This window comes from Felis catus, chromosome A2, assembly GCF_018350175.1.
Source record: "Felis catus isolate Fca126 chromosome A2, F.catus_Fca126_mat1.0, whole genome shotgun sequence".
NCBI lineage: Eukaryota > Metazoa > Chordata > Mammalia > Carnivora > Felidae > Felis > Felis catus.
In genome coordinates this window covers 53,682,570-53,700,086 of record NC_058369.1, presented here as the reverse complement: position 1 = coordinate 53,700,086, position 17,517 = coordinate 53,682,570, and the positions used below count along the sequence as shown (strand labels likewise).

At 38.6% G+C, this 17,517-nt stretch overlaps 1 protein-coding gene across 5 annotated transcripts in view; it reads left to right on the top strand.

The window, feature by feature from the left end:
* RAF1 (Raf-1 proto-oncogene, serine/threonine kinase) overlaps positions 1 to 17,517 on the top strand; it is an 83,769-nt gene that overhangs the window by 48,439 nt on the left and 17,813 nt on the right. For 2 of the 5 annotated variants that reach the window (XM_006928993.4, XM_045051973.1), the window contains exons 2-8: positions 3,980 to 4,212; positions 8,887 to 8,999; positions 12,068 to 12,170; positions 12,488 to 12,645; positions 14,649 to 14,747; positions 16,342 to 16,495; positions 17,105 to 17,164. In XM_006928993.4, coding sequence (XP_006929055.1) covers positions 4,006 to 4,212; positions 8,887 to 8,999; positions 12,068 to 12,170; positions 12,488 to 12,645; positions 14,649 to 14,747; positions 16,342 to 16,495; positions 17,105 to 17,164 — 894 coding nt within the window. In that variant the 5' untranslated portion in view covers positions 3,980 to 4,005. Of the gene's footprint in view, positions 1 to 3,979; positions 4,213 to 8,886; positions 9,000 to 12,067; positions 12,171 to 12,487; positions 12,646 to 14,648; positions 14,748 to 16,341; positions 16,496 to 17,104; positions 17,165 to 17,517 lie in introns of those variants that run through there. The other 3 variants (XM_003982500.5, XM_023250029.2, XM_023250030.2) reach the window with 3 other exon arrangements.

The window sequence follows — 17,517 nt, the reverse complement described above, 5'->3', positions numbered from 1 at the left end:
TTGCATTTATGTTATATTAATGTTTATTTGAGGGTAGTATTAATGGGGTTTCTGAATGTCTTCAGTTAAGACAAGTAGGTTGATGCTGAATGGTTTTTAGAAGCTTTTTCTTATTTTCAGATGTGTGCCCTTTAGTAAACTGGTTAAGGAATACCTTGGCTTAGAACTTCCAATGAGGAACAGGTTAGTGGTGTCTCTATCACTCTTGGAGGGCAGGGAGGGCAGTTAGTAGGGCTCTGGGCCTTTCTAGCCTCTCTGTTGACCTGAGTGTATGCCTTACAAATGAGAATCATCATTTTGTATGAGTGACGTGAGAAAAGCTGGGAAACACTCTTAACATGCTTCGTAGCCTAGTAAGTGAATTTAATAAACACAAGAAAAATAAAAATAATGAATGAGAAGTAATCTAAAACTTGAGAATTGAAGTGGGTGTACTTTTGGTTAACAGTTATTGTAGTATATTCTGTAGTAAGCACTGGCAGTGTTATTTTCTGAGTGCTTACAAGACTTAGAATTCATCATAAAATAAGTATGTTTTTGGAGTTAGGCCACATTTAAGTCTTATAATTGGGTTCTTTAGCTAATAGTTTATAGTACAGTCTCTACCCCCGTCCTCAATGAAATTTAGGATGCTATTACTACAGTTTGTCGTTTGCTAGTGGTCGATATTTTTTTTTTTTATTTTTTAAAAAAATTTTTTTTTTCAACGTTTATTTATTTTTGGGACAGAGAGAGACAGAGCATGAACGGGGGAGGGGCAGAGAGAGAGGGAGACACAGAATCGGAAACAGGCTCCAGGCTCTGAGCCATCAGCCCAGAGCCTGATGCGGGGCTCGAACTCACGGACCGCGAGATCATGACCTGGCTGAAGTCGGACGCTTAACCGACTGCGCCACCCAGGCGCCCCTAATGGTCGATATTTTTTTTAAAGGTGTACTACTAAATGGAGATTTAATTCACATTTACTAGTTCTAACAGGTCTGTTTTATAAAAAAATTATGTTTTGCAGCATCATTCTGGCCTCTAACTTAATTCATTTAATAAATATTTGAGTGTCTTCATGTCCTAAGTACTGTATTATGGACTAAGAATACAGTAGTGAATGGGATTTGGCAGGGTCCTGCCCTTGTGGAGCAGAAGGAGGGTGGAGGGTACTAACCTAAATCTGTGAACAATTTAACATAGTAGTAAGTGCCGTGAAGAAAACAGGCACGGTTATTTGATGGGGGTTGGAAAGGGTGGGGTATTTTGGCTGGGATGACTAGGGAAATCATCTCTAAAGTAATCTTTTAGGTGAAGTCTTTTTTTTTTTTTTTTTTTTTTTTCAACGTTTATTTATTTTTGGGACAGAGAGAGACAGAGCATGAACGGGGAAGGGGCAGAGAGAGAGGGAGACACAGAATCGGAAACAGGCTCCAGGCTCTGAGCCATCAGCCCAGAGCCTGACGTGGGGCTCGAACTCCAGGACCGCGAGATCGTGACCTGGCTGAAGTCGGACGCTTAACCGACTGCGCCACCCAGGCGCCCCTAGGTGAAGTCTTTAATGATGTGAAAAAGCCAACTTGCTTGTTTCTGAAAGTGTCAGCCTTCCAGGTGAAGGGAACAAGAAATTCAAAAGTCCTGAGACTTTAAGCTTGATGTGTTCACAAAGGAGTTTGGCTTATATTCTGAGTCTTCAGTAGAGGAGGAATATGTTGAGTTGCATCTTTAAGGTTGCTCTGGGTGCTCTATATCTAGATCATAGGAGCCACATAATTTCAGGCTAGTGAGATGCTCAGATGAGCCCTCATTCTTCATCTTTCTCCCTCTCATCTGGTTCTAAATTCATTTATCTCTTAGTTGGGGAGAAAGATATAGGGAAAGGAAGAGCTGTGGGTGCCCCTAAAAAATGACCTCATGGTAATGGAGGGATAGAATTAGGATTGTGAAGGGGGCTCAGGTTTATATGTCAGAGGAGGTGGGAGGCAATGTGTGAGAGTCCTGACACTTGAAGCTGTGGTATTTTGTCCTGCCTCCCACTTAGACAAATAAAATAGGCTTTATAGAAGTTTACAGTTGTAATAGTAAAACACACACACAAAAGATCCCCCCCAAAAGAAGATAGGTAATATATAAAAAGTAAAAATTTCTCACAATCCTTCTGAAACAATCACTGTTAATACTTTATTACGGTAGGTTTTCTCACCTCTTTATAAATCAAGATTTTCCTCCCTCTTTCTAGATTAATATAAAAGGTTCAAAATATATTTTGCATCTTTTATTTTGTCTTGGATGGCTTTTTTCCATCTGCACATACAAATTACTTCATTTATCACATAGATATTAACATTTGTTGAATTCCCTATTAAGTATTTGGTCCCCCAATTTTTTTTAAGTGTATTTATTTATTTTTTTTTTTTTTGAGAGAGAGAGGGAGAGAATCCCAAGCAGGCTCCACGCTGTCAGTGCAGAGCCCGATGTGGGGCTCGAATTCACAAACCGTGAGATCATGACCTGAGCTGAAATCAAGAGTTGAAGGCTTAACCCACTGAGCCACCCAGGTGTCCCTGGTTTCCCAGTTTTTCAAGGATATGAACAGTGCTGTAATGAAGATGCTTATACATGTATCTTTTTAAGTTCTTATTTAAATTTAGTTAACATACAGTGTAATATTGATTTCAGGTGTACAATTTTGTGATTCAGCACTTAAATACAACACCTGGTGCTTATCACAAGTGTGCTCCTTAATCCCCATCACCTGTGTCCCCCCCCACCTGTCTCTCCACTGGTAACCATCAGTTTGTTCTCCATAGTTTCTTGAGTCTGTTTCTTGGTTTGCCCCTCTCTCTTTTTCCTTAGGATTGTTTGTTACATATATCTTTAAACACTTGCCTTACACTTCTGTAGGATAAATTCCTAGAGTGCAATTGAATACTAAGTCAATCTTGAAAGTTTCTCAGATGTAAAATGGGATGCCAGTCCTACCTAGAGTATTTCTCTAAGGATTAGATTGGATAATGTGAGTGGGATGTATGTAGTATGTATTGCCTCATATAGTAGGCAAGTAGTAAATGGTAGGTATTACTAATAATACGACAAAATAAGTTTCTAAGGGAGGAAGGTGTGAGAAGGATGGGATTCCCACCTCACTTCTGCATGATTGCTGACTCCCAGTCAGTGTCAGGGTGTTGTGTGTCCTAACTGCACACTCTTTGACTTACCACCGTTGTGTGACTGTGGACTACTGTTGCAGTTTTCTTGTTGCCCAGTTAAACATTTGGTTATTTTTGGTTCGGTGACTGTCTCTGCTTGCTCCTGTTTGTAAGCTTCATTTTTGTACCAAAACTGAAATGTGAATGTTATGGTGGAAAGTTTATGGACTTTAAATTTAAACATATGTATATCTGGTTATTTTACCTATCACCTGGGTGCTCTTCAGCAAGTAGTGGTGATTTTTCTGTGCCTTGTTTAAAGAGTGGATGGAGGAAGGAATTTAAAATATTTGGGATCTTCATAAAAAATTAAATGAAATAATTTATATATCAGTGTCTAATACACATCCTAGACATACTAATTTCTTTTTCTTCCTTTAAGGCAGAAAATTATGGCTTACACATTTTTTAAAAAATTTCACCTGTTTAAATTTCACGTTACTGATATGCAAAGGTAGTCACTCACACTTAAAATATAATAACTAAAGAAGAAGAGAAATGTAATTTAAAAAGTGTTAGACTAGAAGTCAGGAAACCTGGCTGGGCCCATGTTCCACGTTGGTATAACCGGTGGTATAACCCTTGATACATCTTTTGATCCCTATTCCCTATTCTCGTTTTTGAGTTGTCTATGAAATATTTTATGGAAATATACTAACATAAAAGTTTTTGATTGAGTTAAGCAGAGGGTGTTACTTATGAGAACGTCCACATACTATTTTCACAATTACTCTATGTTGTTGAGTTGCTTTTTTCTAGAATTAAATTTTTGTCTTTTTTTTAACTAGGTTTAAGTGTTGTGTAAGCTGCATCAATGGAGCACATACAAGGGGCCTGGAAGACGATCAGCAATGGCTTTGGATTCAAAGATGCAGTGTTTGATGGCCCCAGCTGCATCTCCCCTACAATAGTTCAGCCATTTGGCTTTCAGCGTCGGGCATCAGATGATGGCAAACTTACGGACTCTTCTAAGACAAGCAACACTATCCGTGTTTTCTTGCCAAACAAGCAAAGAACAGTGGTATGTAAATGTTCCTCTCAGTAAGTTTAGCTGGCCATCTGCCTATAAAAAGCATTTTGGATAATTTCACTCACTTTATAGACAGGCAAAATTGTCACTTAGTGTCTTTATTAATTGGCTTTCCAGTTGCAGATTTTATTGCTTTATATTACTATGTTCCTTCCATACCTCCCACTTTTCCCCACCCCTTGGCCTTCCTTCAGTTGTTATTCTCGCCTGGAATGCCTTCTTTTGAAAAGCTCCCTTAGACTGTTCCAGTCAATTTTATGTATATATGTATTATGGATATTAAAGCAAAATGCTCACTTAAATTTTTTGGACGTTATAGTTGAGTATATAGAAGAAAATAAAATTACCTAGAAAAAATTATTTTGGTAAGTTTTGTAGGCCCCGGGCAAAGCTGGAGGTAGCTTAGAAAGCACAGCATCTTCCTCTTTTCCTGGGCACTGACACTAGCCAGTTATGTGTGCACAGTTCATTTTTGTAGTACCAGCAACAGGTTCATACTAGTAGCATCATGGTGGGACACTGCCACTTGGTTTTCTGACATAGAGTTCTAACTTTTCTGAGAAATAACAGAAATAACTGCTCAAAATAGTTCCTTACTATCTTGGTGGAAAAAACCCCACCTGGTTAAAAAAGGAAAGTGAAGTTGTGCTAATTTTGCTTGGTGGAACATTTGAGAAAACCTTAGTTCAAAAACTTCCATGCTTCCTCCTTTCCCACTCCCCATTCTTTGAGTAAAATCAGTGCATTGGGCTTTTCTTTGTACCTGGGTGAGACAAAGTTCTGAGGTTGGAAAGTCCAGTCCAGAGTTCTGTTTTTGACAGTTCCACTCCCCTCTCCCAGTTTACTAATAAATTCCTTTATACTTCTTTTGTGAACTTAAGAAGGAGACTCCCAGTTATAGTGTTGTAATGTACCTTTACATACATTTTAAACTGAAGGCAAAACTCAAAAGGTATTTGAGTATTATTTTTGTTCCCCTTCCTAAAAATAAAAGTTGAATGGCTGGCAAAATAAATAGTAATAACCTCCTTAATATTTCAGAAGTGGCCTTTCATTTGCAAGGTGATTTTTTTACTTACTGTTATTCATTCATCTTTTTTTTTTATTTATTTTTTATTATTTTTTATTTTTTATTATTAAAAAATTTTTTTTTAAAGTTTTATTTATTTTTGAGACAGAGGGAGACAGAGCATGAGGAAGGGAGGGGCAGAGAGAGAGGGAGACACAGAATCCGAAGCAGGCTCCAGGCTCTGAGCTGTCAGCAAGCACAGAGCCTGATGCGGGGCTCGAACTCACAAACTGTGAGATCATGAGCTGAGCCGAAACGCTTAACTGACTGAGCCACCCAGGTGCCCCCTTTCATCTTCTTTCTAACCTTAAATGGAGAGCCCAGGTGGGAAGTGTGAATGTAATGGGAAGCTAAGACTAGCTGAAGACCGTGTGGTACTGCTTCAGGCTAATACCATGCCTGTCTTCCCCATTCCCATCTCCTGCCGGGTTGCCTGGAAGACTGGGAAACTTAGTTTGGCATAATGATTAATTAAGTATATGGACCTTTAAGACAACCACGCTCAAATATAAATCCCTGTATTGCCTTTTATTATCATCTAGATAAGTTACATAATATTTTGAGCCCCCGTTTCCTCACCTTAATGAAATGAGGCTCATGCTGAATATACAGTAGCTGATTCATAAGTAAAATGGTAGCTATGATTATTTGAATTTTTTCTACATCTTTGTAGCCCTTGGCAGCTTTCAGTTGAGCACAATTGGTAGTTGGGAACAAGTGATTTGGAAGCTTGGCTTCTCCTAAGGCTCTAGCAGATAAAATTAGTTTCTCCCATTTCTTTGACCAGAGATGGACCATCTTCTTTCAGCTGGCATGTATCTTCAGGGGAGCATTGGTGGAAGGAGTCATTTACTGGCCAGCACCATTAGTCAGCAGTTTCTAATCATTCCCAGGTTACTTCACTGCTTGGAACCTAAAATGACCCTCCTAATCACTTAGTAGGCTCCAGAAATTAGATTTAATTTCAACATGTATCCATGGGGAGGTGTAGAGAGAATGGCAGAAAGTGTATATATATGATTTAAATAATTGTAGGAGTATAATTGGTAGTTGCTTTTTCTTTCTTTCTTTCTTTTTTTAATTAAAGTTTATTTATTTATTTTGAGAGAGAAAGAGCACAAGCAGGTGAGGGGCAGAGAGGAGAGACAGAATCCCAAACAGGCTCCATCAGCACAGGGCCTGATGAGGAGGCTCAAACTTATGGACTGTAAGATCATGATCTGAGCTAAAAACCAAGACACTTGCCGACTGAGCCACCCGTGAACACCATTTTAGAGTTGCTTTTATAAAAACTTTTTTCTTGGGGCACCTGGATGGCTTAGTGAGTTAAGGGTCCGATTCGGCTGAGGTCATGATCTCACAGTTCATGGGTTCAAGTCCTGCGTTGGGCTCTGCTGACAGGTCAGAGCCTGGAGCCTGCTTCAGATTCTGTGTCTCCCTCTCTCTCTCTCTGCCCCTCCCCTGCTCGCACTCTGTCTCTGTCTCTCAACAATAAATAAAAGTTAAAAAAAATTTTTTTCTTGTCATTTATTTTGTAAATATGTGTCTCTTTGCCACTCCTTGTTATTAGATGGTTGCTTGGACCATAGCTGAGGACCATTAATTACCATTACAATCAATTGACGGCTAACATACAGATTCCTGGGCTTCATTCAAGTTCAACTTAATCAGAATCCTTGGATGTGTTTGTTGGAGGGGAGAAGCTGGGAATCTTTATTTTCATAAGTTCCTTGGATGATTCTAATGCCAGCCACATTTGGGAACCCCACTTGGATTAGAGAATATTTAAAGAACTATCTAGCTCTTAGAGTATGTGGTTGTTTTTTTTTTTTTTTTTTAATGTTTATTCATTTTTTTTGAGAAAGAGCATGAGTGGGGGAGGGGCAGAGAGAGAAGGGGAGACACAGAATCTGAAGCAGGTTCCAGGCTCTGAGCTGTCAGAACAGAGCCTGACTCGGCTCAAACTCATGAACTGTGAGATCATGACCTGAGCTGAAGTTGGATGCTTAACCAGCTAAGCCACCCAGGTGCCCCTAGAGTCTGTGACTTTAATGAAGATTAATGATATAGCACCTTATATTTTTCAAAGCTCTACTGCCTAGTATTTGATGCAAGTAATGATTCTGTTAGTGTTTGTTAGTCTTCATTGTCCTCATTCTTGATGTCTTATCTTCATAGTTCAGATCAGTATATCTCACTTTTACTTAGTTTTTTTTTCTGAAAACTGTAAGTTAGTGGGTCTAAGAGTATAACTACTTCAAGAAACCTAAAATAAACTTGCTATGGAACATTTTAAATAAATACTTTAGACTTTTCAAATAGATCCAAACATATGCTCTTACCTGCCTTTGGGAAGGAGCTGGTTTGGCCACTGTCAGCTGTCACACTTTAACATGAGCACAGGAGCACAGGAGCTCCACTGTGGGCAATTTACAAGTACCATAGATCTACATTTTGTTCTCCTTACTGGCCATACTCACTCTAGTTGCCTCAGTTTTAATTAACTTTATTGGCTTTAAAAACAAAATATATGGGGCTTTTATCTAAACTCTTAAAGTCTTATTCAAAAACATTTTTTTAATGTTTATTTTGAGAGAGAGAGAGCATAAGCAGGGAAGGGGCAGGGAGAGGGGGAGAGAGGGAGATTCCCAAGCAGGTTCCACACTGTCACCGCAGAGTACGACTAGGGGCTCAACCTCACGACCCATGAGATCATGACCTGAACCAAAATTAAGAGTTGGATGCTTAACTGACTGAGCCACCCAGGTGCCCCATTAGTTGAAATTTTTATATAGCTGCCATTGTTAGTACTCCAGGTACTCATACTTCCTACTAGGCCTCTGAGTGCCTGCCTAGCTTTTGAGGATGGGGTACAGGACAATGTGGAGGGACATACACTAAGGCTACTTGAAATGGTGTGCATGTTTATTTAAATTAACAGTGGTCTGCTTGCCTTTACTAGTGTGAAATGTATATGAGATGGAATTTTTGTTAGGAAGATAACAAAACCTGTTGTTGAAAACAGGTTGAAATGCAGTTTTGATCAGAAAAACTCATGTTTATAGATCAGATTGATTTATTTTCTTTTCTGGTGGATGTTCCTGCTTGCATGTACATTTCAGTCAGTCAAACAAATTAGACCAGTGTGAAGGGAAATGTGATAATTTTCTCTTTCTCAACCACTCTCTTCTGATAATAGCTAGAGGTATGTCTTTTCATACTCATACAATATATGTAAACATATATGGGTTTCCCTGCCCTTTAAGTAATCTTATTCTTTGTATTATTCTGAAAAATATTTTCCCACAATTGATAAATCATTTGACATCCTTCCCTTTAGGTCGTTATAAATAGTAGTGTCTTAATGTGACATATACAGATATTTTAGGCTTTATTTAAGCATTCTATATTGCTGGACATTCCAGCTATTTCCTTTGTGTGTGTGTGTGTGTGTGTGTGTATGTGTGTATTTATCATTACAAGCAATGCTGTCATAAATCTTCTTCACATACCCTTACAGACTGGTGCATTTATTACTATGCTTATCAAAGGATGTGCAGCCTTTGTTGGTTCTAAAGATGGCTTTTTGTTTATAGGTCAATGTGAGAAATGGAATGAGCTTGCATGATTGCCTTATGAAAGCACTCAAGGTGAGGGGCCTGCAGCCGGAGTGCTGTGCAGTGTTCAGACTTCTCCATGAACATAAAGGGTAAGAACTCAAAAGTCAGTCAGATCCTCTTTCATACTAGTAAGGAGCTGCTGGCTTCAAATAATAAGTTTGTATTTTTAAAAAAGTGTGCTAGCTTGTCATAGAATATTATGTATTTATATACCCTTGTTCATAGACAACTGAGAAAAATAAAATACTAAAACTTGAAATTATTGCTGAAACATTGCACTGAAAAAAGAATACATATTAGGTGTTGATAGTATTCCATAGATGGAAACAGTAGTGTAAGGTAATATGTTTCTTGAAAGCAAAAATTTTTGTGTTTCCTGGAATGCAGTAGACAGAATAGATACTCAGAAAGTGTTTGCATTATTATGTATAGTTAAAGAATCCTATCCTCAAGAGATTAACTCTCTTGTAATTCACTCCATCATTCTTTTTTTTTTTTAAAGTTTGTGTTTAAGCTCTACACCCAGCATGAGGCTCGAACTCACTACCCCAAGATCAAAAGTTGCATGCTTTTCTGACTGAGTCAGCCAGGTGCCCCTCATTCATTCATTTTTATAACAGTTAATGTTTACTCAATCTGTATAATTTGTAATTTCTGCTTCAGGAAAGATCCATAGTTCATCTTCTTTCTAATGCTGGTGGCTTGATAGAAGCATCCCATCAAAGGCTAGGAGTAAACCCTATAGCTTCCATAATTATCCATTATTATCCCCCAAATTGGGGGAAATAATCTTTACTTTCTTCTTGAAAAATGCTAGTTCTGTTATTGATCTTCAGCTCACCATCTTTTTTTTTTTTTTTTTAACATTTCAACGTTTATTTATTTTTGGGACAGAGAGAGACAGAGCATGAACGGGGGAGGGGCAGAGAGAGAGGGAGACACAGAATCGGAAACAGGCTCCAGGCTCTGAGCCATCGGGCCAGAGCCTGACGCGGGGCTCAAACTCACGGACCGCGAGATTGTGACCTGGCTGAAGTCGGACGCTTAACCGACCGTGCCACCTAGGCGCCCCACCATCTTTTCTGTCTCAAGGAGTTTCCCAGTTTGAGAGAATAGCCTAGGAAATGAGTTAACTCAAAAGGGCAAGCAAAAATTCCACTCTGCTGTTCCCCTCAGTGTAGGAGGTAGTTTGTTGAAGTGCAGATATTTGAAGCATATGTCAGTTTTATCTGGGTATAGCCCCAGGTTGGTCCAGAGCCAATCTGTAGTGCTCCTTAAAGACTAGAAGGATTCTGAGACGTTGAGTGGCTTGTCCAGTCTTGTCCAAGGCTACGTTGGTTTAGAGCTACCCTAGCTTCTCTACTGGACGGATAGCACCTGAAGACTAAGGACACAGGGCTGCCCCTGTCTCTCTCCATTAGGATGAAGTAGGACTTTGGAGTCCTTGTATAGGGAATTATATTAAGGAAAGGATTATTTACTATTGGATAACCAGAAAAATGGCTGGAATCAGCTTCTGGTAGGCAAAGGGAGAAGTTTGAATTATGCTGTATATGTGTTCTCTCCCTACATGAGAATATTCTTTTTTTAAGAAGTGGGCCTGATGGACTTGATGGACTACACAAGACATGAGAAAGGAGCTGCTTTTTTTTTTTTTTTTTTGAAACTTTTTACTTTAGTGTATCTATTTTTCTGTGTTGTTTGTTCTAGGCACAGAAAGAATGGTGTCAGAGTAAATGTTCAGACAGTTAAGTCCCCTGTCACCTTATAGACCTTGCAAACAACTCTACAGATGTGAGCCTATTATTAATTTCATTTGTGATTCCTTTGTATTTATGTATCTGCTAGACTGAAGTAGGCTATTGAAGATTAAATTTTGCTATTACAGCAATATTTATTCCCCACTTTAGTATTTCAGGATTCTTACAGGATTTTAAGGTCACAGAGTCCAATTTATTGCATATTTACTTTATCATGAGATTGTTATAGTTCATTATTTTATTTTTAATTAATTAAAAAAATTTTTTTAATTTACATCCAAATTAGTTAGCATATAGTTAGCATATGATTTCAGGAGTAGATTCCCTAATGCCCCTTACCCATTTAGCCCATACCCCCTCCCACAACCCCTCTAGTAACCCTCTGTTCTCCTTATTTAAGAGTCTCTTATGTTTTTGTCCCCCTCCCTGTTTTTATATTATTTTTGTTTCCCTTCCCTTATGTTCATCTGTTTTGTTTCTTACAGTCCTCATATGAGTGAAATCATGATATCTGTCTTTCTCTGACTAATTTCACTTAGCATAATATCTTCCAGTTCCATCCACGTAGTTGCAAATGGCAAGATTTCATTCGTTTTGATTGCCAAGTAATACTCCATTGTATGTATATACCACATCTTCATTCATCCATCGATGGACATTTGGGCTCTTTCCATACTTTGGCTATTGTTGATAGTGCTGCTGTAAACATGGGGATGCATGTGTCCCTTTGAAACAGCATCCCTGTATCCCTTGATAAATACCTAGTAGTGCAATTGCTGGGTCGTAGGGTAGTTCTATTTTTAGTTTTTTGAGGAGGCTTCATACCGTTTTCCAGAGTGGCTGCACCAGGTTGCATTCCCATATAGTTCATTGTTTTAAAATAAACTTTATTCTGGGGCACCTGGATGGCTCAGTTGGTTAAGTGTCTGACTCTTGATTTTGGCTCGGGTCGTGATCTCACCATTCGTGGAATTGAGCCCCATCAAGTCCTGTGTCTGTGCTGACAGCATGGAGTCTGCTTGGGATTCTCTCTCTGTCCCTCCCCTGTGTGTGCTCTCTCTCTCAAAATAAAAAATAGACAATAAAAAAAAAAAAGTTTATTCTAAGAGTATAAGCTTTGGAGTCCAGGTGAGCTGGATTCCAACATAGGCTCTTATACTTGGTGTGTGGCGTTGAACAAGTTACTTTCTTGGGGCCCTAATTCTCTCATTTTTAAGATAGGGATAAAATGCTTACTTCATAGCTTTGTTGTATGAGTTAAATAAGTTAGTATTGTCTGAGATTAAGTTTTATATTTATATAGTATGAGATAAGTGGTAGCTGTTATTATTTGGCGTTGAACTCTTACCTTGTTTAAATATTTGCCTTTTATATATGTTTTTAAAAATTGCCTTTAGTAAAAAAGCGCGTTTAGATTGGAATACTGATGCCACCTCGTTGATTGGAGAAGAACTTCAAGTAGATTTCCTGGATCACGTTCCCCTCACAACACACAACTTTGTAAGTTGTGGAGCTCTTCTCTTTTTGTGGTGTGTTGGGGTGTTTTAGCTGGTGTAATTGGACTTTCTCAGAGGTAATAAACAAAAGCATAGGCATTGTTGGATTATCTGAAGCTGTCATTTTGTGATGTTTACAGTAAGGCAGTTTAAGTTTAATTAGTCACATATATACTTTAATTTCTAGGAGTGAATTTTACAAATGTTGGAAGTATGATTCTTTTTTATAAGGGTCTCTTTTGGATGTATGGGATCTGTTGGGAGCCAAAAAAGAAATTATTTTGTCTTTTGTCATTCTTCATTTATTTATACCTCTTCCAGGCTCGGAAGACCTTCCTGAAGCTTGCCTTCTGTGACATCTGTCAGAAGTTCCTGCTAAATGGATTTCGATGTCAGACTTGTGGCTACAAATTTCATGAGCACTGTAGCACCAAAGTACCTACTATGTGTGTGGACTGGAGTAATATCAGACAACTCTTGTAAGGCACCATTCTTTTCTCAAAGAATATAAGCAGGTGGGGAGGTAAAAACTCTCTTGAAGGTATTATTGTATATTTGACCAACGAGTCTGGGTTTTAGACTTACTAAGTGAATTGTCATGATCTGGATATCATCTACTTTAGCAGCATGACAGCTGTGAAACCAGGGAGTTTGAGTGTGGCATACCTCTAAAGCAAGCATATGGGATTGCTGTTTGTCAAATGGAGATTGGCGTACTGTGACTCAGGCAAAGAGCAAAAGGATAAGAAAACCAAAAGACTTGGCTTTTGTCTCTTAACAGTATCAGCTTTTAGGTTATTGGCAGGCACAACTCTTTATTTTGTTAAATGATGTTAAACATTTGTTATTGAGAAGGAGCAGAAAGCATAGTTGGTGCTATTATCTTCACCTCAAACTGGAGACGTCAGTTTTAAAATGATATAAATGTAGGGGAGTCTAGGTGGCTCAGTCGGTTGAGTGTCCGGCTCTTGATTTCAGCTCAGGTTATGATCTCATAGTTTATGAGTTCAAGCCCCACATCAGGCATATGCTGACAATGTGGAGCCTGCTTGGGATGTTCTCTCACCCCCTCTTTCTCTGACTCTCCTCTGCTTGTGCTCTCCCTCTCTCTCAAATAAATAAACCTAAAAATAAAATGAAATGAAATAAAATGATGTAAATGTAAAACCTCAAAAGGTACTTGAATCCCTCAGGAGACAAACCAGTTCCCAAAATATATTTTCATACAAAGTGTATTTTAGTAAGGTTTAAATTGAAAATACATGAAAAGTCAAAGTTTTATCCCTTTTTGAGAGTACTAGAAAAACAAAGGGAATGTTATTAAACCCTGACGGGAACACCTTTTTTAAAAGCTTTTGTAGTAGTCACATGTGTTTGCTTGCGTAGCCTAACTGGCACAAGCTTGGAGTTTAGTAGAAGTGGGTGAGAATCTCAGTGTTTCCATTAACTAACTAACCACCTCTGAGCCTCAGTTCACTCATATGAGGAAAGGGGATTGCCTTCCTTGCAGGGTTCTCGTGAGGATTAGCTGAGGTAGCTAGCACGTGAAGTTGCCGAGCACAAGTGCTCATCTTGTGGAAAGAAGATGCCCAATTAATGTTGTCATCTCTTTTCCTCTTATTTATGACATTTGGTGCTGAATGACATTTATTTTTCATATTCAGTCTTTTCATTTATGTGTTTTCAAGGCAGAATGTTTCCAGAAAAGCTCTTTGTGACTTAGGTTATACTGTGCCCTACTTTAGAATTAAAAAAAAACAACATTATTTTGATATAGTGGGATATTGGACCAGTACTTTTTAGAAATGCACAGGTGTGCCTGGGTGGCTCCGTGGTTGAGGATCTGACTTTTGATTCCACTCAGGTCATGATCTCCCAGTCATAAGATCAAGCCCCATGTCAGACTCTATGCTGACAGCATGGAGCCTGCTTGGGATTCTCTTGTCCTCTCTCTGCCCTTCTACTACTTGTGCTCGCTCTTTCCCTCTCCCCCCTCATTTAAAAAAAAAAGTTCAGAAATGTACACTAGAAGCTATTATGTTCATTGGCAGGTCAGTATTGTTCATATTTTGTAATCATTCAAGCCCAGTCATTTGGATTGGTGGTCCCTCTACTCTAAAATGGTTGATGAAAATGTGACTGGAAAATGTGGTTTAAAAAATTGTTTTTTACATTTATTTATTTTTGAGAGACCGAGACAGAGCACAAGTGGGGGAGGGGCAGAGAGAGAAGGAGATACAGAATCCCCAGCAGGCTCCAGACTCTGAGCCGTCAGCACAGAGCCCTACATGGGGCTCGAACTCACAAACTGTGAGGTCATGACCTGAGCTGAAGTCGGACACTTAACCAACTGAGCCACCCAGGTGCCCCTGAAAATGTTTGAGTAGTCTGTTTGCAAGAGTTGCAAGACAAGGTAATTTGACTGTAAAATTACTGCCATTATAAAAAACCGTAAACTCAGTCTTCCTCTGATTTCACTTAGATTGTTCCCAAATTCTCCTATTGGTGATAGTGGGGTCCCAGCACTGCCTTCTTTGACAATGCGTCGGATGCGAGAGTCTGTTTCCCGGATGCCTGTTAGGTAACTTTTTTTACTTACAGCTTTTCTTTGGAAAATTACATTGGGGTGGGTGGGACTGAAAGCCTGAATATAAAAGACCAGAGTTCCTTTGCATTCCCTTCTCTCCCTGTGTAAATGCTTTACTGTTTCTGTGGAACTTAATACTAGTATTAGAGCAAAATGTAGTCTTGTAGTTTTTATATTCTGAAAAGTGACACACACAGACTGCAGTTTTCTTCTGCTATCATAGCATATCCCTTAATGTCTCATCACATTTTAAAGACCTTCAGATTCTGCTTTCCTCAGTATGTAGTAAGTTGTGCCTCAAGGAAAGAGTCCCATAACTATATACAGTGATCCGATAAAAATAAAACTCCTAACTTTGAAATGCTATTTATTGCCTTGCATTGCTGAAACCATGGTATTTAATAGACTGTGGTCTTTAAAAAGAGTCCAGTTAGATTTTTAATATAAATATCCTTTCTAATGTGCTTGTGAGTTTGCGTGTAACTTGTCTTTTTTCTGTTCTCCTGCTTGGAAGTTAGAGCTTTGTTGAGTTCACATGTCTTGTTCAGTGTTACCCATGAATTTGGAACCTAAAATAAAATCTACATCTTTTTCAAAATATCTGACTTTAATGTATATACAATTGAATAACATTTAATGATCTTTTTAAAACTACCATGGAAATTGTTAAAGGCAGCATATCTCAGAACAAGGAATTTGTATTGAAATAATATCTGGATATACATTTGTGTATGGCTTATTTTTCTTGAAATTTCATCAGAAATTGTACTTGCTTCTGAAGATTTCATTACTAGAAGACAAGCTTTTGAAGGCATAAATACTGAATTCCTGAGAAGGCAATTTTTCAAGGCAGTAGAACAGTTTCTCATAGAAAAACTAGCCTTCTGTTCCTTGAATTCATGCATGGTGTTACTTGCATCTGAACAAAACTCAAAATAATTCGTAGAGCAAATAATGAAAATGTTATACTTGCTGCGTGTTCCCATTGTGGTTGATAGGGGAGTGGGCTTGACTGGAAGAGGCCAGTGATTAATTTCACAGTTGTGTTTTGGCATCCTGAAAACTGAATTCACATTAACTCACTTTTAGAGCTGGTTAAGTGGGGAGAGGGTGCATAATAGCTATAATGCTGGCCTTTTTGCGGACATGCTCAATAGTCTAACCGTCTTAAATTTAAGACTTCTCCTTTAAGCTCTCTCAGTCAGACTCTAAACTGGGCAAATTCCAGCTAGGTTGGTAGTTGGTGGCATGGTTGGCAAATGTTAGTCTGTTCTTTCCTAGAGATGGTCTAAAAATTTGGGAGTGTTCTGTAGAGGGGGTCTGTTGAAAAGAAGACAACTTAAAATGTATTGTTTTCATATGAGTTCCAAGCATGTGTATTATTTCCTTTTCAAAACTTTGCATGCAGAAGCACCTAGACAGAAGAAAAATTGTAAGTGGAGCCTCTTAAAAGAGAGAAACATTTTGTCCAGGGTTTTAGTACAAGTAGGATTTGCCCCAGAGCATCTTACGAAGTAACTAGTTGAAAGATTTACAGTGGGGAGGCCTGCGTGTCATTCATGGAGTTTTCTTTTTCTTCCTCGCCTAGTTCCCAGCACAGATACTCCACACCCCACGCCTTCACGTTCAACTCTTCCAGCCCTTCCTCTGAAGGTTCCCTCTCCCAGAGGCAGAGGTCAACATCCACACCTAATGTCCACATGGTCAGCACCACCCTGCCTGTGGACAGCAGGATGATTGAGGTAATAGGGCCCCTTGCGGGTGGTGAGGAGTATCAATCTGTTATTGGGGTGGGGTTGACTGCTGTGTTTAGAGAGTTTGGGGTTTCAAACCTGATAAAGAATGTTGCTGCACTTTCTCAGGACCTTGGAATTTTTGAATTTATTGTTTAAAGCGCTGTATCTTTAGACTGGCTGAATAATCCAATTGGTATATCATTCAAGTGGAGAACTAAAATCTCCTAAAGAAATGGTAACATTTGAACTCCTTTCCATTTTAGCTTTGAATAAGATGTCAGTGAACTAGTGAATGAGCTAATATAAAGAGTAGTTTCATTTTTGTGTGGAAAAGAGAATAATAGTGATGGAGAACTACAAACTCTCTGAGAGACTTTTAAGTGATTTTATTTAGAAATAAAAGGGTGGAGTCATTGGATTTACCAAGCAGGTTATTTAGGGAGATGTAAAAGTACCCAAAGCCTAGTGTTTTCAAACTGCTTTTTCTTTTCTTGGCTTTTTGGTATGTTCTATTTATTTGCTTTGCTTTCTAATTCGTCTTTAATAACAACTGAATACACTTAAAATACTTCCTTTGTTCTTTATTCTTCTTTATTTCTCATTGCTTTGGACTAGAATAACAGCCTGAATGCTTCTCCCAGGGCGTGGTCCAGACGATTTTGTTTGAGGGGAAGAGTAGGTATTCTTCTTCATGCCTTTGCTTTCTTGTAAATTAACAGGATTGCTAAGACTGTCAGACAGTAGCCTATCAGAAATGAAAGAATCACTAAGTTAAATTTTATATTTCTTGCCAGACTTGATTTCCTGCTTTATTTTTTGACAATAGAGTATAGAGGAGTTAAAAAAAAAATACTGTATGTGGGATTGCTGACAGGTGAAGTAAGTTTCTCAAGCGAGATTTTGAGGCCAAAAGTAATAAAGTTAAAAAAAACAAAATTTTGACCAAAGCTAATGCTAGATTTATTTAGTTGGTGCTCAGAGCATCACTGTTGTATTTATACCTCGTTTAGAAACCAGATGTGTCGGTT